The 22,953-nt window shown below is 41.2% G+C and overlaps 3 protein-coding genes across 7 annotated transcripts; 2 read left to right on the top strand and 1 right to left on the bottom strand.

Moving 5' to 3' along the window:
* Nucleotides 1-7,827: 7,827 nt before the first annotated feature.
* serpinb1 (serpin peptidase inhibitor, clade B (ovalbumin), member 1) lies at nt 7,828-12,143 on the top strand. 3 transcript variants are annotated; one of them, XM_041040017.1, is made up of 7 exons: nt 7,828-7,993; nt 8,683-8,871; nt 9,821-9,958; nt 10,060-10,177; nt 10,291-10,433; nt 10,529-10,696; nt 10,894-12,143. In XM_041040017.1, the coding sequence occupies exons 2-7, from the start codon at nt 8,704-8,706 to the stop codon at nt 11,299-11,301; spliced, it is 1,143 nt and encodes a 380-aa protein (XP_040895951.1). In that variant the 5' UTR covers nt 7,828-7,993; nt 8,683-8,703; the 3' UTR covers nt 11,302-12,143. The 3 variants fall into 3 exon arrangements, with proteins under 3 accessions (XP_040895951.1, XP_040895950.1, XP_040895952.1); XM_041040016.1 differs by lacking the exon at nt 7,828-7,993 and adding an exon at nt 8,000-8,153; XM_041040018.1 differs by lacking the exon at nt 7,828-7,993 and adding an exon at nt 8,027-8,046.
* Nucleotides 12,144-14,532: 2,389 nt separating this feature from the next.
* Nucleotides 14,533-17,973, top strand: LOC121183134 (GDP-L-fucose synthase-like). 2 transcript variants are annotated; one of them, XM_041040020.1, is made up of 10 exons: nt 14,533-14,582; nt 15,303-15,460; nt 15,596-15,710; nt 15,894-16,022; nt 16,115-16,188; nt 16,330-16,463; nt 16,688-16,819; nt 16,913-16,992; nt 17,078-17,177; nt 17,270-17,973. In XM_041040020.1, the coding sequence occupies exons 2-10, from the start codon at nt 15,303-15,305 to the stop codon at nt 17,323-17,325; spliced, it is 978 nt and encodes a 325-aa protein (XP_040895954.1). In that variant the 5' UTR covers nt 14,533-14,582; the 3' UTR covers nt 17,326-17,973. The 2 variants fall into 2 exon arrangements, with proteins under 2 accessions (XP_040895954.1, XP_040895953.1); XM_041040019.1 differs by lacking the exon at nt 14,533-14,582 and adding an exon at nt 14,621-15,167.
* A 145-nt stretch (nt 17,974-18,118) lies between these two features.
* On the bottom strand, nt 18,119-22,941 carry bmb (brambleberry). Of its 2 annotated transcripts, none has more exons than XM_041040657.1 (13): nt 22,835-22,941; nt 21,653-21,915; nt 21,219-21,347; nt 20,931-21,116; nt 20,583-20,805; nt 20,304-20,420; nt 20,020-20,199; nt 19,545-19,751; nt 19,308-19,458; nt 19,029-19,090; nt 18,795-18,934; nt 18,577-18,698; nt 18,119-18,448 (listed from the first exon to the last, which is right to left on the bottom strand). In XM_041040657.1, the coding sequence occupies exons 2-13, from the start codon at nt 21,911-21,913 to the stop codon at nt 18,319-18,321; spliced, it is 1,908 nt and encodes a 635-aa protein (XP_040896591.1). In that variant the 5' UTR covers nt 21,914-21,915; nt 22,835-22,941; the 3' UTR covers nt 18,119-18,318. The 2 variants fall into 2 exon arrangements, with proteins under 2 accessions (XP_040896591.1, XP_040896592.1); XM_041040658.1 differs by having other exon boundaries at nt 18,807-18,934.
* Nucleotides 22,942-22,953: the final 12 nt, after the last annotated feature.

Genomic DNA, 22,953 nt, shown 5'->3' with positions numbered 1-22,953 from the left:
TATGGCTAATGAAACAGGCCCATCTTTAAGTTGATCCTATTGTTTTTATCTTTAAGAAATTTTTTGGTTCATTCCACCAATCATCCAAAACTTTTTTACACAGTAACAAACACAAATACATGAAAAATGCTTGTTAATAATAATGATATCTAGAGAAAAAGAATTAAAACAAAAAGTAGGATTAGATAAATCTACTCGAATCTATTTAAAAAATCCAACTGCAATCATACAACGCATGGAAGAGTCATGTAACACAGTTTCCCAGACAAGATGTCGTGAAACAGCCTCCCTGAGTGACACGTGTCAAACAGTCAGGTCAATATTAAGAGCTGCGTTTACTGCAAGGTATTTTCTGCCTAATACGATGTGCAAAGCTTCTGGTATGATTGCGGTAGAGTTTTAAAGACGTATCACATCACGATTTCTGCAACGGCCGTGGACATTGCACGAAGTGTAAATCTTTCAGGTGCTGGTGGCACATGAGCAGCAAAACAATGCACACTTTTGAGGGGTGACACACTGTACACTTGACACAGATTTCCAGGGGCCACATTTAATCTTACCTGGAATCTCAATCAGGAGGGCAGATTCCTTGATGATCCCTGAGAAGGTCACAGCTGTGTGGGCACACAATGAGACCGGCATGCCAGCTGACCATGGCGGTCGGCTGCAGAGGCTTCTTCCCCTCAACTGACAGAACCGAGGGCACCCGTGTTTGCCTTGATCTACAGTGGATTCATGGACGGTGGTCAGTGCGGTGCACTGACATGATCTCATGTCTAGAAATCTGCAGCACATTTATGGTTCTTCTGCCTGGTTACAGTCAAGTGATGATGGAGCGGTGAATAAATAAACCAGGAACCCCGGCTGGTGATCAGATTCTATAGGAGCCTTTTACAGAGTTTCCTGGAGTGACAGTTGCTCCTCCATGTTGGAAAAACCCGAGTGGCAGTGTGCAATGGTCACTGAGAAGAGAAGTCACTTTAATTAATTAATGCTTTGCTTTTAACAGATAAAATTGATGATTGATTATATAAATAGCTTTTATTGTGAAATATGTCATTGTTTTTATACAATCTCTTAGAAGCTCCCTCTCACTCTTAGACAAAAGAACACAAAACAGTTATAACAGTGGTAAAATACGCATTTCTGATTGGCCAGAAGGTGGTCGTGAAAACTGTGTATTGTAGGTAAACATAGCAACATTCACACTACAAATTACCAGTAAGTTCACCGGTGAAAGAAGGCTAACAGTGGGTTAAACTGGTTGTTGACAAACTTTTGAAAGGTGGTGGACAATTTTTTGTCAGTGAACACACCCTCCTTTACTTCTCACCCGTGGTGTATTTGTGGTAATACTCAGCGATGTGTCCTAATATAGAAAATACTGAGAGTAACAGTGGAAGTGTCACTGGTGAGATGCTCTTTTCCTCACCTTCATCCAGTATTTCATTATAGCAGAGCACTTGGATGTGTGTTTTTACTTATTTTGATCATTCTGAAGTCAGGTGCCCTGAGACACCACAAAGCAGAGATCAACTTGCCTGAAAAGATCAGAAGATAAGACAGTACACACTTTTAAAATATGCACTGTCTGTAGCTAAACTGAAAACGAAGCTTTGCAAACTACTGCCTCACCGAACCACAGACACGTGCTGCACACATGCACAAGTGTCCACTGTGTTCTTGGACCGCTTTGTGCTTTGCTGTGTGATCCTCTGTCGATATTATACAGCCCTATCATGTTGGCACCAACTGCTGATGGCAGAAGTCACTACCTAAGGTATATATTCTGTAGCTGCAACACCAAATGTAACAGCACAGAAGAACATTTACTTACAAACAAGGAATATTTGAGGAATATGTCAGAGCTTAGCTTGACAGAATATGTTAGAGCTTTGGCGAAATAGCTGGGGAAATCTGAGCAAACACAGAAAGAGCTGGTACACTGCGTTCACCCTCTGTTGGTTCAGACTGGGCAGCTGAATCGCTCCAGAATCAGTATCAAATACGTAACACCTTATTTGATTGCACCTAAGGGGAGCATTACCTCTGGCGTCATGCTTTAAAATGAGGTCAGTATTGTGAACATGCAGCTAAAGGTGATATCAGTGATATGTCATGAACTATACACTGTGCTCAGCATGTTTTTGGTCAGATATAGACACACCGTGTCTACATTTTGTACATGCAGATACAGACTTGCACTCGCTGAACCTGTCAGTCACCTTCGGAGCTGAACTCACCACAGAGAAACGGGTGAACAGAGATTTATCACCCAACTGCAGCTCTACAGAGACTTTCAGCCTCTTTTAGCTCATAGTTTTGGTTTTACTACACCAATTACCGTGCGGTTCCATCTCAGTACTCATATCGACCTCAATTCCAGGTGTATTCTTTTGGCTAACAGCCTCTGATGGGCCCACTGTACACTACAGCAGACAGGTGAAATCAGTGATTATCAGTGATCAACTGTTTGATAACATGTTCGCCATTAACAACTTTATAAGGTGGTACCATGTCAGTAATGTGCGACTGCCAACTTGTTTCTTTCTGTCTCCTAATGTCCAAAATAATTTAAAGGAATAGTTCAATATTTAGTGAGATAAGAAAGATCAACATCTCATCTAGTTTTGTTAGGTTGAGACCATAAACCAGGCCTGGACCCAAAAGCAGACAGGTGAAGTGGCGAACAGTTTTCAACATTAGTAAAGTCCAAAAACAAAAGAAAGAAAAGACAGGACGGAGGAGGGATTCCCACGTAGTAGAGCCACGTGGGGAGGAAACCGGTGGTAAGTGGCAGGGGAAAAAAGGTGAGTAAATAGACAAAGAATCACAATGAGTAGAGCACAGAGATCTAGTCACCAAGGGAGATGATGGAACGAGCTGGTGAGGGTGGACAGGAGAGCAGAGCTTCTTACGCTTGGAGGGAGGAGTGATTGCGCCCAGACTGTGCACAGGTGTGTCCAACCGGCCTGAGCAGGTGAAGGGAGCAGGGAGGAGCCGCTCAGGAATCCACTATCTGAAACACACCCACGCCGAAGACACACATACATATTGACACATTCACACAGAGAAAAAGAGAGAAAGAGAGAGACAGAGAGAGAGAACAGAAACAACAAAACCCACGAGGCAGCAGAGCTGACCCACAACAAGTTTATCCTAAAATCTAAAAGCACAGGAAAACAGTGAGGCCAAGATCTTTCCAGAGTTAAAATTAAACTTACCAACAACTAAAGCTCACTAATTTTAAACGGGGCTAGTTTGTTTAAAAGGAACAAAATATAAATCTAATAAAAAGTCTTTCTGACCACCTGGTGAATGTGAGTCAGCGTTCACTCTTGGCTCAGTACTTAGTCTTAGCTCTATTTTTGATATCTACCAGGTCCTGAGGGAAATATCGGGCTCTTTAGCTGCTAAATTCTTCTCCATATTCATCAGCGAGCCACTCACTCTATCTGCCACCTGGGATTTTAAAGCTTTTCACTGAAATCAGCTTCCTGCTGTGCCAAAACAACCATGCGGCTGCGTCTGTGAGAGCAGTGAGAGGGAACCAAAACGGTAAAGTTGTGGCCAGACAGTTACAACAGTTCATCGCAAAGAGTGACCCTTGAATGAGGTAACGAATGAGCTTGTTTCCCAAAATGTTGAACTGCTCCTTTTATTTACCTGTAAAAGGCAAAGTAAGGCCAGCATTCATGATCAGTCAAACTGTGTAACCTCCAGCTCTGTCCCAGAACTCAGACTGCTGAGGACAGCTCAGGGTTGGGATCATGTTGTATTTGATGTCTCATAAAGTCATGTTCAGTACAGGTAAGCTGTTAGACTTGGACTTTACACTGACAGTGTGGTCGTGGAACAAACAGCTCATCATCTCACATCTGTTTATTCTGTCTCTTACATGTTTTTCCACTACACCAGCTTATTTAGGCTACTGTTTTCCCTGCTGTAGCCTCCGGGGTCACGGCTGCCGCAGCCCAGCAGGCCGGCTTTAGGGGATACAGGCCTTTATTTGTTTTGTAATTTGTGCTCCAGGAGAAGCAGATCGTTTAAGCTGTGGTCCCTGAGAGTTTATGTTTGACTGTGGGTCTGGGGCATTAGAGTGTCCTCCATGTGCCTGCTGAAGGACAAAGGTAAAGTAAGTTAAACAATGTGAAATACCCCCTCACACTCACACACACACACGCTTCTCCATACCCGGCAAGCTGGTACGCTTTCATCTCTCACTCGTAAATAAATCAGAATAACAATGATGAGATTTATAAAAGGTCGGGTACTCTGCCAACAGCTCCCTTCTCTCTCTTCGTCAGGTGTAACATATTGAACAGACAGAGAAATGTGCCACCATCAAAATTCTAGGTCAGCTAAAGGTAATTCAAAAGAAAAACCAAAGAGTCACTGCACCACCAAATTCAATTGAATTATATTTATATAGTGCCTTCCACAACTCCCCTTTAACAGGAAAAAACCTTGAGCAGAACCAGGCTCATATGGAGGACCCTCCTGCCGATGACCGTGATAGAAATAAACTGCAGCCCTGTGCACGTCAGGTGGCTCCACATGCGATCCTGACCCCAAAACTGAGGAACAAAAATGTTTTTGTTTTTTTTTTTTTTACTATCTGAAGAACAAGGAACTGCATAAGTAAGTTATGCTGCATTAGCTGCACATGCACTTTTTTCACGTGAGGACTGACATTGCCTTCAGCTGCCTCAAGGCTAACCCTGTTTCCGTGTTCAGTTTCCCCTCATGGCCGATGAGTAAGTGAATGAATCAGGGCCCTGTGATGATGGAGCATGTTGACAGGACACAAAGATGCTGCTGCTAATGGAAATGCCAATGTCAACTGCAAGAACAGAACACCTCAGGGAGGGGAGGAGGAGGGCATGTGAGTTTCCCACCCAGTCTGAGGGGTGTTAAGGAGAGGACACTTTGGGGAGGATTGCAGTGGAGGCTCAACACATCTGACAATCTGTTTAATCTCACACAGAAGACATTACTTTGCCACAGTCATTCTCGGCGTCATGTTACCAAAGTACAACAAGTGGCAAGATAATGTAAATCTGTTTACATATGGTGAAAAATAAGACACCTAATTTGTTTAGTCATTTGCAAAAGAGTAAAGATAGTACTGTTTCAAAGATTAAAAAACATGGAGATCCTGAGAAAAAAAAAAAGAAGCTGCTAAATAATAACATAGAAATAATAATTTACTGAATGGGAACATTTGGGAATTTCTAAAACAGTGCATGATGATAACCATGTTCACGCCACTGCAGCTGAAATTAATTAGTTCATTCATGTCCCTTTTTGAGTAGAAACAAACGTTTTTGTTAACATTTACATTTACGTCACAATTCAAGTAAACAAAGATATGAAACTGGATGTTTAATGAGAGCGATGTTTATGTTGACCCACTGATATGAAGAAGAAGAGAGAGCATGTAACAAAAAAAACACACAAAAAACATTTCTGAATTATTTTTATGCTTTCCCTGGTGAAATGGGATGATGCACTGACTGTTTTATAATATTCAGACATAAAGTTTAGTCATCTCAGAACAAGATGAGGCACTTCATCACTCTGGCTCCCTCTAATGGACAACATTAAATCCTCACTGTGCAGTTACAGAGTTTGTTCATTTGGGCCAAAATAAACATTGAATGCTCAGAAATTGCTTTTTGAAGTGTCTTTATCTTTTTTTTCCCCTTCATCTGTACATAGTAGTCTAAAAACATATATATATATATATATATATATATATATATATATATATATATATATATATATATATATATATATATATATATATATATATATATATATATATATATATATATATATATATATACTTTCCCACCCAGTATCCTTTGGCTCACGGTTTTTATCTTGAACAATCAGCAGTTAAGATTGTTTGTACTGCTCTCTTTGCATTTTCCATGTAAAAGAAAGTGCAGAGAAAAATCCACTTAAACATAAATACACTGTAACTGTCTGTTTCTGTTGTTTTTAAAGCAGTATGTAGAGCTGCATCAAACCTCAATAGTTTTAAGCTTTTCAAACTGTCTTTAATGATGAATATTCAATGTGAGCAGAGTTTTGTTAAAAGGGTTAAAAGATATTTTAAATTAGGTATTGAAGAAGTTACTGTCACTGTCACACATAAGACAGGAAAGGGGGGCGGGCGGGGGCTTCTATAGTGGGACAGGCTATAGGACTGCAGTTATATAACAGAGAGGAGTGGAATCCAAAGGTTACCATGAATCAGAAATGTTTATCATGTTTCAGTGGTTGCCAGGCTATACTCTAACCCTCCGTGACGGGTGGAGACAAGACATAATCTCAGCTCAGTAAATCACACAGACACACCTTTCTACACATTACAGGTTTCAAAAGGGCAACACTATAAGCCTACATTATAATCCTGTGTGCAAAAGTTCATTCACTGTTTAAAATCTCTAGGTCAAAATTTCTACCTTGAGCTAGAGAGAAAAGGAACTCCTACCACATACTAACAGTCACTTCTAGTGAGTACATGCAACATCAGAAACCACAGGAAAATATTAAACTAATGAGACAGAAAAAATGAAGTCAATTCCAACAGCCTGTTTTAAATTATTTGTTTAGGGTGCATTTGTTCATCCTTTGAGCTTTTCTATTAAAAATAAATAAAAAATAAAAGTGCCTGAGGATTGATATTCACTTGTCTCAGGTTTCTGAGAAGACACCAAGTGTATTTTTAGTGAGCTGACATGAAAATGTCATTTGTTTGTGAAACCTGAGGGTCACAGAGTAAACCTCACATTCCACACTGTGTTCATGTTCTCCCATCTGATTCCATCATGACCTGAAATCCACTGCTGTTACCTTCTCTTCTTCTGGTGTCTAAAAAAGTCTAAAACCTGCAGCTATGAGATCTGATATGAAATTTTGACAGAATATAAATCCTGCACAGTGTCACCGCTGAATGTAACAGAAGTGCAACATTTCATGGACCTTCATCAAATTCTGACTTTGCATTTATTCAGTTAATCTATAACAATAACACACACCTGGTAAACAGGTGTGTATTAGACAGCTCTTGATTCAGTATTCAGTTTCACGGAAATAAGGAGAAAGTGATTTTTCTCTCTCATTTGCAGTAACAGGTGCCTCAAAGGCCATGTGTTATATGTATTTATATCTATTTCTGGAAATTAAAGGCAGTTAAATGATATATTGCAAAATATTACACATGTTGTATCTTGATGATTGTACACCTCATGATTTATACTCTACGCCAACATCCAGTGCCAGTGCAGGAGGAAGTTATATTGAAAATAAATATCTAGTCTTATAGTCTTTTGAGGACTGAATGTCTCAAAAAAACAAAACAAAAAACAAACAAAACTGATTTTCGGAGGGAAAAAATAACAAAAAGGAATCAAGTATTCACCAACAGAATTATACACTTGGTAGTTTACAGAAAGCCTTCATTAAACATTTACACTGCAGTGGTAGCAGTGATAAGATGACAATTGAACGCAGAGTCTGTGAGTAAACAGAAATGACTGAGATGGGTGGGGTTCGGGTTCATATCTGTTAAATATCTGGACTCCTGAGCACCTCAGGCTCCGGTGCCGTTTCCTTCCATTTACAGACTTTGGGTAGTAAAAATGAAAATCATACTATTGCACCATTACATATTGTGGCGCACCCAACTGTGCTGGCAAAGGTTGTGCACACGATTTCCCTGCTGTGTGCAGGTCGCTCAGTATAATGGATGTTTTGTGATCGGTGACTTATCGCCCAGTCACGCGTCCCACCCACAGCCCACACAGTCTGGGTTTCACCGGGCAACCTCTAAATATAAGCGTCGCCGCTGTCCACTAAACGTTCTCTCTGCTCCGGTATTTTTAGGGGACTTTTGGGGATTTCCGTCTCTTTTGGTTTCGTTTTTATTTTTCACGCGCTGCACAGAGTGGGCTTCCGTACAGAGCAGCACGAAGACCAGGTAAAAACAACGCGGCTGTGGGACCTCAGACCTGTGTCACGAAGCTTATCCCGGCACGATATTATCTTATTTATACAGTCTACTGCGCTATTTAAAGATGGACATAAGCAGTCTTATTTCCGGGATCCTCGGTCGATCATTTGAACTCAGCGTTAGACAGGTTTGGTGAAACGTGTGAGAGCGACACTGTGGATACTAAACACCATTTTGTTTATAAAAATGCGCTAAACCTCGCTGAAATTGCTTTAAGGTCTTTCTTTAAACGTACTTAGTGTTTATACTTGTAATTATTATGTTTATTATTTAATTTTGCCTTTATTTGATAGTTGTCAGAGAGAAACAGGATTCATCATGGGGAGAAAGCAAAGTGGGTGATAAACAGAGTCAAACTGGATTCCGTTTAACAGTGTGTCACAGATCACACTGGGACACTCCCAGTAGATGAACATTTAAATTAAGCCGTGTTTATTTTTTATTTTTTTAACCACATGTAGGGTTTACTTTTTGTTGTCTATGGTTTCCATTCAGTTACACCTTAAACTGACTTCATATTTCAAATTATGATTAGATTTAAGTGTGCTTTGAAATTCTGTTTGTCATGTGTGAAACTGTGCATTTCAGTTTAGATTAAAATCTGTCTAAAATGTATTTTGGAGAATGGTATTTCTAAAGGCTCTTTCTGATTGTAGGGAAACCAAACTCCATCAGCCATGGCCGCCATCAGCAGCTCAAACACACTTTTTGCCTTGGAGCTGCTCCGCACTCTGAGCCAAGCAAACCCCACCGGGAATATCTTTGTCTCCCCGCTGAGCATCAGCTCGGCTCTGGCTATGGTCTACCTGGGAGCCAGAGGAAACACTGCTGCTCAGATGGCACAAGTACGTCACGCTATCTCTCTGTTACATTCACCTCCTCCATCGCCTGCTCCTCCATCTCTATATAAAAAAAAAAGTATATATATTATGAAATTCAGTCACCCTGGCCTGTTTCCATAAAACATCTTGCAGCTTGTGAAATTCAGGCTGTTGGCCCAGGTGTGTACCTAGGCACAGACTAAAAGGTGTGTCCTGAGATAGGCTTTATGACACCTGTACTTTGAGCTCAGTAAAAACCTCTGAAACAAAACCTGCACTGTTCACTAAAAAGCAGAATGTTGTTCAAACTTCCACTTTAACACTGAGTTGCAGTTTCACTTCACTTCACCTGTCAGCTGGTTTTGAAAGTACAGTGAGTACAGCCTTACACCCTACAGGGTTTTCTTATTTTATCATTTCGATTAATGACTCCTGTGTTGTAAATGTACCAGATTTATCCAAATGGCAGATTTTCATCTGCAGTGTCGCAGTAGGTTACTGTATGTGCCTGCCCTGCAGACTCTGTATCCAGGATATGGTCAAAGGTATACAGACCGACAGGCAGACTTTTACCATATCCTGGATACAGAGTCTGCAGGGCAGGCACATACGGTAAATTAGCAATGTTAAAACAACAGAATAATCATTGCAATTACAGGTCAATCAAAGGCACATAGCTTTTACTTTATAAAAACATATATGTAAAGCTAAATCAGTCAAATATAAACCTTCTATAAAGGAACTAAAATGCAGTACAGTAACACACAGGACTGCACATCACACAGTGCAGAGCCTGCAAATGTCATAAAATGACTTGACAATTGGCACAACAACTGTGAAATACGTCACCACTGGTATTTGTCCAATAACTACATGTTTAAATTTCTAGAAAAAGTTGCACAAAGTCAAGCTTAGTATTATTTTCACCATGCACAAAACTTTAAGTAGTGTGTCACTCCAAACTTCCACACAGGCCCTGTCATTCAGCTCAGGTGAAGGTGTCCATGCAGACTTCGAGACACTAAACGCGGACATCAACTCACCATCGGCCTCATACATCCTGAAAATAGCCAATCGTCTTTATGGAGAGAATACTGCCAACTTCCTCAACGTGAGTTTTCAGTTCTCTCTTTTCACATGGGACAGAGATCCTTTGACTGAATCAATAACTTCGTAAGACTGAATTGATGAGATGTTATCTGCTCCATGCAGGAATTCCTCAAAGCTACGCAGAAGTACTACCAGGCAGACCTGAAGGCCGTAGATTTCATGGGGAATCCAGAGGTGTGCCGAGGGGAGATCAACAGCTGGGTCGAGGAGCAGACAGAAAGTGAGAATTTACATTTTGTTTGAACAACTAGTACAGGTTGTACAGCAACACATCATTTTGTACCATCCTCTGTGAATCACTGTTCAGTGGCTGCATTGTCTGTTTCATTTCAGATAAGATAAAAGATCTGCTGAAGCCAGGATCAGTCAGTACAATGACAAGACTGGCTCTGGTCAATGCTATCTACTTCAAAGGAAACTGGATGAACCGCTTTGATAAAGCAAACACCAAGGAGATGCCCTTCAAAGTCAACCAGGTGAAAACTAAGGTCGCATTTGACTTAATCAGACTGGTGCTGGATTGCGCATGGTCTTAAGAAACTAAAGATGGACTTTTTTTCTTGTGTGTCAGAATGAGACCAAGTCAGTGGAGATGATGTTCCAGGTGAAGAAGCTGCCCTACAACTACATCCCCGACCACGGTCTGCAGATCCTGGAGCTGCCGTACGTGGGAGAGGAGCTCAGCATGTTCATCCTGTTGCCTGAAGAGTCCACAGACGGCACTGACCCCCTGCTGAAGGTACGCAGTCTAGAAAAAAAACGAAACACTGTTCTGCTTGTTGAACACCAAACAGCAGAAAGACAAAGTCAGTGACTCTTTGAATAAGAAAGTTGAACTTCTTGGCAGCAAAGAGCCAGATACTTTCCTCAGGAGAGGTGTCCACTCTCTTTTCATGAGTTTGAGAGATGCAGTAAAGTGTGTTTGTTCTGTTCCAGCTGGAGAATGAGCTAACGCAGGAGAGACTGGATGAATGGACCAACAGGGAGAACATGGACGTCCATTCAGAAGTCCTTGTTCACCTACCAAAGTTCAAGCTGGAGGAAGACTACGAGCTGAACGAGCCTCTGGCTAAACTGGGCATGACGGACGTGTTCTGCGCAGCAAAGGCCGACCTGTCTGGCATGAACGGCAAAGCAGGACTCTTCCTGTCTACGGTGGCCCACAAGGCCTTTGTGGAGGTGAACGAAGAGGGCACGGAGGCGGCTGCCGCCACAGCCGGCATGGTGGCGTTCTGTATGTTAAGGGAGGAACACTTCACAGCAGACCACCCCTTCCTCTTCTTCATCAGGCACAATAAGACCAAATCCATCCTCTTCCTCGGCAGGTTCTCGTCTCCGCAATAGACAGAGCCGGCGGAGGAAGATGTTGGGTCGCTTCAAATACAAAATATTTTCTGTGATGTTTTGCTAATGAAAGGACTCTATTTTTGCCTGCTTTTGCACTGAAATCTTAGATAGGTATTCATTAGTGAAGAGGTTGGAGTATTATTGATTCAATTAATGGTTTGTAATTTAAATATTAGTATTGGAATGACTCAATCAGCTGCTTATATAACACTTTGACTCTGTACGTAAAAAATACAGAAATGGATGTTTGGCTTTTAAATTGTTAAAATAGAGACCATTGCTGCATTAGACAGTAGGTCCAGTGGAATATTTTCACAACAAGGTCTGAGGATTATCCACTCTGATGAAAAACAAGTTGTTGTTGAGCTTTTGAAAAGCCATTGTCACTGTGTAAAGCACCAACAAAGAAAATTCCTTTCACCTCTGTTTAAGTGCGTGCTAAGTCCATGCTTTGTGTTTTGACTAACAGAATTTTGACTTTTGAACTGAAACTGAAATAATAATAATAATTCAAGAAAAAAGAAAACGAAAGAAAAATGAATGGTGATGAACAAGTGAACCAGTATCTGTTATTGCTTTGATAGTAAATCTATAGAAGCCATGTTTTAGTGAAATGTGTACACACAGTTTTTACTCCTTTTACGGTTATTTGTTTAAGGCTGTTGCGTAACTCCACCAGGCTGTGAAAGACCACTCTGAAACCCAGAAGTCAAACATTCAAGTGACACCTGTAATACTGTAAAGTTCAGAAAAAGTTGTGACAAAGCATTCCAGCTAAAAAAAAACATGCAAAGTCAACAGCAAATGAATCATAAACACACCTGGTAACCTCTCAGTGACGCCTATGAAATCTGCTCAGGTTTGGTGAAAACTGAAAACCCGAGCCTATCTGACTGCACCCCTCCTTCTGTCCACTAAGGGACAGTGGTAAATAAATAATAGTGTGCTTAGAGCATAGTAGTAATAAAAATATATTTCTCCACCACCCTGATCAGAGGCTGTTGAAAACTACATATTAGATCAGTTCCTGTTGGATAATTAAAAACAAGGTAAACACTTTTGTCAAGTAAATAATAGTTTTAAAGTAAATTTTCAAAACAACTGTAAGGAGTTCATGGCCTCCACTGATCTGCTTTAACCTTACTGAACACACTACAATAGGGGAATAAAAGCACGTTTACAACTGAAACTAGAGCTGAAACAATTGTTGATTAATAAATCAACTGAAAACGAAACAAACAATTTTGATAATAGAGCAATTGTTTTAGTTATTTTTAAAGCAGTCATCTTACAGAATGTATGTGCTGCTTTCCATTGTTTTTCATCTTAACTACAGTTTTCTACAACTGAGAAATTTTTCTGCCTGTTTTTAGCAAAGCTTTTGCACATTTTTACATAATTTTCAGACCTAATTCAACTTTATATTTTATTTATATAGCATTTCATCTGTTCATTTACATCATTATTTAAGCATTTGTTTGATATTCTTTCAATTTATTTTATTTAATACTTAAATTACTTTTTAAAAACAAAACAAACAAACAAAAAAAAACAACAACAAGGCAGATTGTGTTTACAGTAAATGATTGGTTTATTTTGTTACTTTTTGTTGATGACATTTGGTATCCCACTTAGTACTATATCACTTTGAATATTATATTTCAGATTAAAAACCAAGATGGGTGAAACATGCCGGGCTGCTCTTTGAGGTTTTATGTATTGATTCTCTGTGTGGCCAGTAGGGGGAGGTGCTGACTTTGCCAAATATTAATTGAAAGATTTTTCTGCAGGTTTGCAGATCAGGTGTCTGCTTCCATGGCATTAATCACTGTGGATTACAATCTAACTACAAGAAAAAGTTCTCACATTTAGTTTTACATGTGTGTTCATAATGACAGAGCACAAGAAGTAGAGTTCGTGTCTAGCAATGACGTCATACATACATAGAACGTAAGCGGCTGTCAGGCTATAAATACCAGCAGCTTTCACTGACACGACCCCACTCCCTTTGGGGTGTCAGGGACAGCTCCTGTGGTCTGTGAGCTGCCGAGATCATCCTGCTGTCCTCCCCTCTCTCCCTGAGAAAGAAGGAGGGACTTTTCGCTCCTTCTTTCTCTTGTAGAGATGGGAGAAAGAGAGAGAGAGAGTTCTTCTCTCTCTCCATTTCTTGGCGTTTTTTTTTTTTTTTTTGCGTTTCTTTTTTCTTTCGTTGCCTAAACCCCAATTGGGGTTGACAGTGCTACCCACTGTCTCCACAGATCAAGACGGTTCCCGCAGTGAGCCGCTCTGTGCAGAGTTTGTATGTTCTCTGTGTGGGTTTTCCCCCGGGGTACTCCGGTTTTCTAGGACTGTTGCAATTAAAACAGTTTTTAATGTTCAATAAAGATATTTATGAAGCTCTTACTAAGTTTGTGGATGTCATTTTATCATTCCTTATCTGGTTTGCACTCCATTGTAATCATCAGGTCACACTGATAGAGGTTTTTTTTTTTTTTCCAGAATTTGTAATGAATTACAAACCTATTTCTACATTAGCTTTAATGAAGTACATAAATGACAGAACTGTTTATTTAATGTTGCTGTCCCTGAAATTTGACAAGGATCAGAAGACATATTGGAATCTGAGCTTTCCTTTGGTGTTTTTGTACTTAGCAATTATAATGACACTGGAAACACTAATTCACCAAAGCATCCTGTTAGAATCATTATGAGATTTATGCGAAATGTTGAAAGACCTGGCGAGTGCTGTAGTTAATAGAAAATGCACTCAGTGCCATTACCTTACAGTAGGTTAATGTGCAAATTCAATATAACAGAAAACTACGATCACAAATTAATAAGGTACATTAAACACATTTTCAATTACAATAACTGTAGTTAAGAATAAAAGTAATGTACATGAGGTGTACTACACTGACAGGACAAGAAAAATCAAGTATTTAATCAAACTGCTCTGAACTCTGTCAGATCTTCAGTACACAGAGTCTCCGCCTAAAACATACTTCTACTGTTACAGCACACATCTATCATAGAAGTCACATTTGGCTGCTGTGATACACTTCTGCTGGCCCAGTTCCAAATATCAAATTTGTCAGTTGCGAAAGTATTTCCTTCTATTTAACTTAGTTTTAATAACCTATTAATTATATCTATAGAGTTAGATGACAACAGGAAACACTTTCTTTCTTCTGTAGGTGCTTATTTTGAAAGTTATGACCGGAAGCGGATACACATAACTTAGCGGCTCGTCTCCTGTCTGTGCTGTTTACAGCTAGCCGGTGAGAAACTACTACTTTTCATATTTCTGTTAGCTCAGATGTAATGATCTTTTGCTGCACTGGCGCTCTCTTAGCCCCACTCATAAAATAACAGTCACTGAAAGCAATGAATGTGACAGCGGTCACCTGCTAGCTAACACCAACTTTGGCTAATAGCGTTAGCTTGTGTGGCTGACTTTGCATGTCACAGCACGGTTCTGTACAAACTAGTTACCTGCGACTAAAAGCAGGTAACCAGTAACAGGTTAACCTGTGGACACGCGTTTTTAAACATTACCCAGAAATACACGTTAGCTATATAGCACGTTAGTTTTTTTAGTCAGGCTTGTTACAATTAGCTGTCCAACGCCTCTGACTTATTAAATGCTCTGTTTGTTTTTGAGGCTTGTAAAAATTAAATAAATTGAGCTGCTGAATGACGCCGCACTTACCTGAGCTTTCAGCACTGGAAACACCTGAGTGCCGCTGGTTCACACTGCTGTCGGTGAGCCGTCTGTGCTCTGTGATCAACACAGGATGTCCGCAGGTCTTCAAAAGTCAGAAGAAGCACAAAGTTCAGCTCCTCCAGAATCACTTCTTACCAGGGTACAGCCATGGACGGGCTATGAGACAATGAGCTCCTGAGCATAGACAAGGAATTTGGTGAATCCTGCAGAAACCCTTTAACTGCTCCTGCAACTGCTTGTGCCCCAGTGAAAATAGTTGTGCCTTTTTTTCTAGATGAGCTGTCACGACAATCACACCGCTCCAATGAGGGTGTTGGTGACAGGAGGGTCCGGGTTGGTGGGCAGGGCCATACAGCATGTGGTCAAAGAGGAGGGGGGAGCCAAGGAGGGGGAAGAATGGATATTCCTCTCCTCTAAAGATGCCAACCTCATGTGAGAGCCACCGCTCTTCTGAATACTACTTCTATGTAAACACATTTATTTATTTATTTTTTTAACTTACAAACTCAAAAACAAATCAGAGAATCTGTTGCACTTTTCCTGGTGCCTTGTGCAACATCTCTTCAGGAACATGGAGGAGACACGGGCAGTGTTTGAGAAACATCGGCCAACCCACGTCATCCACCTGGCTGCTATGGTTGGAGGGCTTTTCAAGAACATGAAGTACAACCTGGACTTTTGGGTATGATGAAATTGCTCTTCAGCTGTCACTGCTAATAGACCAGCACATGTATTTAAAAGGATTGTGCAGCATTTATAGGGAATGTGTTGATACTAGGTTTGCGTTATGTTTCTGGAATATTCTGACAGTTATTTTCGGATTTGTCAGTGTTAGCTACTGACAGCTAATGTCTGTTCCCTCCAGAGGAACAATATCTACATCAATGATAACGTGCTGCAGGCAGCACATGAAGTGGGTGCCGTCAAGGTGGTGTCGTGCCTGTCCACCTGCATCTTTCCGGATAAGACCACCTATCCTATCGATGAGACCATGGTAAGAGTCTCTTAAATTCAGACTGCTCTATTCTTTTGCCACCCTGTATGCATTTTGTAAGTGCCAGCTAACTTTCCTTTATTGTCTTCCAGATCCATAATGGCCCTCCTCATGAGTCAAACTTTGGCTATGCCTATGCAAAGAGAATGATTGATGTTCATAACAGGTATGTGAACTCAGTTGTTTCTTACTGTAACAAGTTTTTCAAATCAATCGTCAATTGTCAAATCAATCAGATAAATCCAACCAACTGGCTACTCACATGAATTAGAGGTGTTTGCTGAATTTTCGTGTGTGTGTGTCACAGGGCGTATTTCCAGCAGCATGGGCGCTGCTATACAGCCGTGATTCCCACTAATGTGTTTGGTCCTCATGACAACTTCAGCATTGAGGATGGTCACGTGCTGCCAGGCCTCATCCACAAAGCATACACTGCTCAAAGTAAGTCACATTCTCATACACGAGTAAGCAGGAAAACACTAATCCGACCTCTTCTCTCCTGATATGATACAGTTTAAAGTTTCGCTCAATATTGTTTTAGATGTTTATTAATTGTATTTTTTCTATTTTATTAATGACCGTGTTAGCAGGCAGAGAGAATAGTAGCAGTAAGTGGATTTATTTGCTTTTTTTTTTGTGCACCTGCTTGTTGTTTTGCTGGTCAGAGGAGGGGAAGCCCCTGGTGGTCTGGGGCTCTGGCACTCCCAGGAGACAGTTTATTTACTCTTTGGACTTGGCTCGTCTCTTCCTGTGGGTCTTGAGAGAATATCCAGAGGTTGATCCAATCATTCTCTCCGGTGAGTCGTCAAGCATGGCACATAAAAGACATGGATATCAAAGCTGAATTTCAATATGAAGTGTCATAACTGTGCTGTGTCTGTCGGTCGCAGTTGGAGAGGAAGATGAAGTGTCCATCAAAGAAGCAGCAGAAGCAGTTGTTCAGGCTTTAGGCTTTAAAGGAGAAGTTGTAGTATCCTTTCAATCATCCAAGTACAAAACATATGACCACTCTGTGTTATCAGTTCCATGCAGTTTCCTTGACCTTGGATTTGTAGTATGATACCAGGAAAGCAGATGGCCAATTCAAAAAGACGGCCAGTAATGCAAAGCTGCGTCACTACCTGCCAGACTTCACCTTCACACCCTTCACACAAGGTGGGAACGGCTTATTAAGTGTAATGACAGGAAATATGTTGCGTTGACATCTGCTGTTTGTCGTCTCTGATTCCTCTTGTTTTTGTTCACAGCTTTAAAGGAAACCTGTGATTGGTTTGTTGCCAATTATGACACTGCCCGCAAGTGAAAACTCAGCATAACGAGTTGGCACAAAGTCTGTGGATCCACGGGCCGTTCTGATGGAAGAGACGATGATTAGAGGAGATGGTTGTGATGGCAAAGGGACAGTGAAAGGGCTGGAAGAAAACAAGGCTGGTTCATCTGCACAGACAGAAGTCTGTGGGTTTGATTCTGCCACTCCTGTCTTTGCACTCAGTGAGCTGGATGCTCAGTGCATACCTGTAACACCATACTGTAATATGTTGTTGCAGACATGGTTTTCTTTAAGTATAATAAAGAATCTATTGTAATTGTAGGCATAGTATTCTACGACCTGTGTGTAGAATTTTCAGGGTTTTATTCACTACGGTAGTGTTAGCCATCTGAATCGTTAATTGACTGCTTCAATCTTTAATCCAGGTGCTGGCACAACTTGTAATTTCAGTAACTGTCTATCTAGTACAAACTTTTTTTCAGCAGTACAAATTGCCCTCATTATTGAAGGGTTTGGGATTTAGAAATTTAAATGACTTGGCCTTGGTTCACTTTATTTAACAACCAGAATACAGGTTATGGTATGAGGTGTTTAATTTGGTGGTTTGGATGTTTTTTGTTTTTTTGTTTTTTTACTCAGAATGTTGCCACTGAGCAAAATAAATGTTTTATATTGTTACAAGCTGAATTTTCTTTTTTTTGGGGGGGGGGGGGGGGGTTAGGTTTTCGTGTTTTACAGGAAATTAAAATCTAAAACTAATTTAGGGATTTAATTCAGCTGCTCTGTTGGAACATGTATATACACAGATTCACAGAGAGAATAATTTATTAAGTTAAAAATGAACATTTAAAATATGGCAATAAAAATATAAAAGTAGGTTTAAAAAAATCTCTAACCAAAGCCCCTGTTTAGCAAACTTAATCTTAAAGCAAAGCAAAGAGCTAATCTACAAAGAGACATGAACACTTCATAACAGTTTTTTGGCAGAAAAGAGTTGAACAGGCTGTGAAGGGAAGTTGAGCATTTTCAGGAGTGAATGTAGGAGATGTGCCCCCCTTCGTGGACTCTGCAGTACTCCTGCCCCGGCACGGCTCTTTTCTTACAGGGCTTCCCTGTTTTCGTGATTCCATTGCACAGCTGACGGCCGGACAGAGAGCTGCCACAGGGACAATGAACAGATGAAGAAGAAATTCAGATTTCTTATAAAAAGTAATGACAAACTTGACTTTGCATTTAAGGCACTCAGGTGTGGTCACATCTGAAACTAAAATATAAAACGCTTACGTGTTGCTAACTAGCGACGGGGCAGGGCTGGCACTTCGCGAGTCATTCTCTAAATCACGTGAATCGTTCACTGCATCAAAAACACCTCCCAGGTTCCTCAGGGGTATATCATCAATCAGAGCCTAAAAATAAAACCACAAGCTTTGTTACAGTTTTTATGAAGTGATTCATCGGGAGCTGAAAAAAAGATCTTGAGTTATATGAACTGTGACATTCACCGATTTGCTCACCGCTGAAAGAACTGGCTGTGGTGTAAACCTGGGAGTGGAGTGACTGGATGAGCCAATTATTGGCATAAACCTGGACTCTGGCATTGGCTTCCTGTGAGGGGGAGACACTGCTGATATGCCGAGGTCGCCTGCATACAGAGACGTATACGAGAGCAAGCATTCAGTAAACTGTCAGTGGAATTATTTCTCAAACGTCTGATTGTTACATAACAACCTTCACACCTGATATGAAGCTGTCCTGATTCAGCAGGTCGTCTTGCTCCATGAATCCGTCCTTCTCATCTCTGAAGAAAAACAGACTGTATCATAAATCAACTACAAAGCAATAACAGTACTTATCTCCTGCCTTCATGTACAATTGTTGAAATGTGTTTATATTATTAATAGCAGAGCGTTTAGACGTGGTAAATTTGGTTCTGCAAGACATTTAGAAGATGTAACCAGACATTTTATTGATAAACCAATTAGGAAATGAAGTTGCAGCCTTGTCTGCACACTCACCTCTGTGGTGTGGAAGATGGTGGATATGAGTGGCAGGATGAACCTGGCTGCTTCACTGGCTCCACAATGTCACACGGGGCCAGTGGCAGCGGGACAGATGGCTTTCCTCTGCTCTGGAAGCACGCCCACAGCTGATTCACAAACCAGTGACCTGCAGACATGAAAGAAACAGTGTGACCAATACATGAGAGTAGTGGAGACATCTTCTTTGCCTTGTAAGCAGCTTTAGGTCCGTACCCAGAGACAGAGTGAGCAGCAGCAGGCTGAGGCTGGTGAGATCCAGTGCTGGCTGCTGGTTGAGCTCGGCCACTGCATTAAGAGGCACAGTGAACAGCAGCGTCGCTCGAGAGAAACCCGGACAACGCAGGAACGTCAGCAGGACTGCACACAGTACGAAGTAGCCCGTATGTGCAATGCAAGTCCACATGGCCGTTAGGCTCAAACCTGTTAAGCACAAGGGACACAGTTATTGATCCATGATGAAAAAATTAGTGGTTTCATCTCACTGACAATGTGAAGGACATCAACTGTGGAGTCAGTTACTGCAATATTATCACAACACTTCAACCTTCCTAAAATCCTGCAATTTCACCAAGATCTGTTATTGAATTTTTATTTGCTAAAAAGAATTAAAACTACAGACAATGTGGAAAAAAAAAGGTATAAACTATAAATAGCTGTGCAAACTTTGTTGTTGCACTGTTGTTCTCACCTGCCCATCCAAGGTAGCCCTGGATCATGTGAAGCCTTTCCTCGATCCGGCTCTGCATGTTATCGATGTAGTGCAGCATGACTCCCAGTGTGCTGTTCATGCGCTCCAGTTTGTACATCAGGTCCGTGTAGTACTGTGAGGTCTGGTCCTGGTACTGCAGAAACTCCACCATGCTGTCATCTGATCAGACACAGAGGTTTTTATGTTTGAACTCCAGACAGCACTGATAGTGACTGCAAATGTAGAAATCATGTGATGACTTTGTGATGCCCTGTTTTTATCACCAATTTTGTGGTAGATGTCTTGAGCTTGGTGTCTGACGTCTGCGAGGTCCTTAACAATCGCCTTGTGGTTGTCCTGCACCTCGGAGCCTTGAATTTGCAGATGCTCACTCACATTCTCTAAAAAAGCAGGACAGGAAAACAGGCACCCGGTGACCAATGTGACTTCAGTTTAGAGGACTGAGATATTAGCTGGGTTTACATGGAGTTCTTCTAATCAAATAATAAAAGCATGAATATTTTCCACTTTGGTGCTTTAACAGAACACATGACAGCACTCACCCATTTTCTTTGTGATGCCCTGAATAAGCTGGGCTACCAGCTCTTGTCCAGAGGCAATGAGGGCCTTCTCCTGACCCAGACGCTCCAGGTTGTCCTTCAGTGAACTCTCCATTTGCTCCTGGCCTTCATAGAGTTTACCCTGCTGGGCCTGCAGAGCGCTGTGGCCCTCCAGCACCTTGTCCAAGGAGGTTGCAGTCAGTTCCCTCAACTCCAACTGGCCCTCCTGTTTTAAAACACCACGATCAAAGCCAAATAAACCGGGGAGGGATCTGACCCTGATCAGACAGCAAACTGTGCATATGAAGCTGAAAAAAAAAAAAAAAAAACATAAAGATAACCCAACTCTACCTTCAGGTCCTTCATCGCTTCGAGCTGGCTGGTGGCTGTGGAGATGAGAGCGTTGACCGTGTGCTCTGCTCTGTGCCGGAAGAGCTGCTGACGAGCTGCATAGCAAACAGAGCGAGCTCGGTTGCTCACTATGTGGTAAGCATTCCATGTGTCTGAGTCCATGTCTGCTGTGCACTCTTTTATAGACTGAAACATCAAATCAAATCAACACAGACATCATTTGAGGAAAATAAGTTTTATAATACTGGTGTAAAAAACTTTTTGCAGTATAAATGTTTATATGTTTACCATGTTGTCTGTACATGGGTAGGTCCGGCGTCCCTCAATCTCTGCCTGGCAGTTAAACAGTACCACTCCGAGCTTTGCGAGCTGCTCCTCTGAGAGGCTTGCACAGCTCGCCTTCAGTCGAGCGACCACCTACGACAGAACACACTGCTGTTTCCAGATGTGACAGACCATCAAAGTGAAAGTGTATCAGTCCTATTGTGACCCTACAATGAACACAACTGCTGCGACTGCTTCCATTTCCAGTTTGTTATCAAAGATGGGAAAAACGTCAGAGCAGTGTTTTAAAGCTGCAATGATTGTAAATGATTGTAAACGAAACACTTTTGAGTTTTGGGCTGTTAGTCAGACAAAAGACATTTGGTGACATCACCTAAAATTCAGGTGAAATTACTGATCAATAATGAAAATAGTCTTAATGTTAGGTACATTTTTACCCTGTAATGACAGCTGTCCAACGGGCTGAGCTCCATCTGCTTTGCATCAGCCAAAAACTTCTCATCTGCAGTAGCCATCTCAAACTCAGCATCCTTTGCAAGGTGTGCTGGAGCCACTGCTGCTGCTGGTGGTGGTGGAGCAGCTGGAGGAGGCGTTGCCTGCCTCAGCCACTCAAACAGCCCGCTGACTGCAGGACACTGACAGGCCAGCATGACGATCAGCAGGACATACCGGAGGTGGAGGATCAGTAGACGACCCATGTCTGAAACAGAACATGATAAGCGTATGTGTTGAATCAAAGATCTTTTTTTTTCCTCACTTAAGTATTCATTGGCAAAAGATTAACAGCAATAAATAAAAGCTGGAAAGAAAATCGGTGAACAGAATATCATTCCTTCAGTCTTGTTGATGGATTCAGCTGTGCTTTGATGTTGAAGTTGAGTTTTGAATAATGTCCATTTCCACTTTTTCTTCAGGTTAGGCTTCCTGCAGTTTTCCCCATTATAAAGGCTTTTTCAGCAGCTGTGCAGGGGGAGCTATTTCCCGCAGGTCTTCGCTATTGCTTGTTTTTATTTGCTATTAATAGCAATTTAACCAAACATCAGTATCGACCTCAGCAGATACTGATTTGATTTAGGATTTTCCCTCTTTACTGCAGTTTGTATGGAGGAAACAGACAAAACCATTCATGGCTTTTTTTTCGAAAGCATCTCTCTCGTCCTTGTATTGACATGAACAACATCAGCAGAGTCAGTGTGTCTGTAAAATTGTTGAAAAAAAATCTTGTCTTATTGGCTGTACAGAACTGGACATAGCTGTGACCAACCATAACAAATTCATTCACTCATTCATTTGAATGAACTCCACGCTGAGGTTTGCCCAGGCATGTCTGCTCTGCTGCACAAGCCCTCCACACACTGTTTCTATTGAAAAGCATGAAGGCATAGGTTACGCACAATTGGAAATTTAAATTCACTGTTAAGTAAAATGAAAAACGTAACGAACCGAACTTTAAAACGAGGAATGGGCAAATTAGTATAGTAGTAGTAGAAAGATCTTAGGATTTTTGTTTCCAGTTTAATTTAAACAGGAGACAAACGCAAACGTTTTGTCTCTGCCTTCTTGCCATCTACTGTTGCACACAACAGTAAAGTTAATTCACATATTCCTAAAACATGTACCTGTTGTTGAATTTTGCAGGATGGTCGTTTGCACTGGGGGGAAAAATCCGATCCCGGGTCTCCCTCTCACAGCTGATCGGAATGTCAGCTAATTTTTTTGTCCACCGCCTCTCCTCCCT

The sequence above is a fragment of the Toxotes jaculatrix genome, chromosome 6, assembly GCF_017976425.1.
Source record: "Toxotes jaculatrix isolate fToxJac2 chromosome 6, fToxJac2.pri, whole genome shotgun sequence".
NCBI classification, from domain to species: domain Eukaryota; kingdom Metazoa; phylum Chordata; class Actinopteri; family Toxotidae; genus Toxotes; species Toxotes jaculatrix.
Note: the sequence above shows the minus strand (reverse complement) of the source record. Positions and strands in the feature narration are given on the sequence as shown.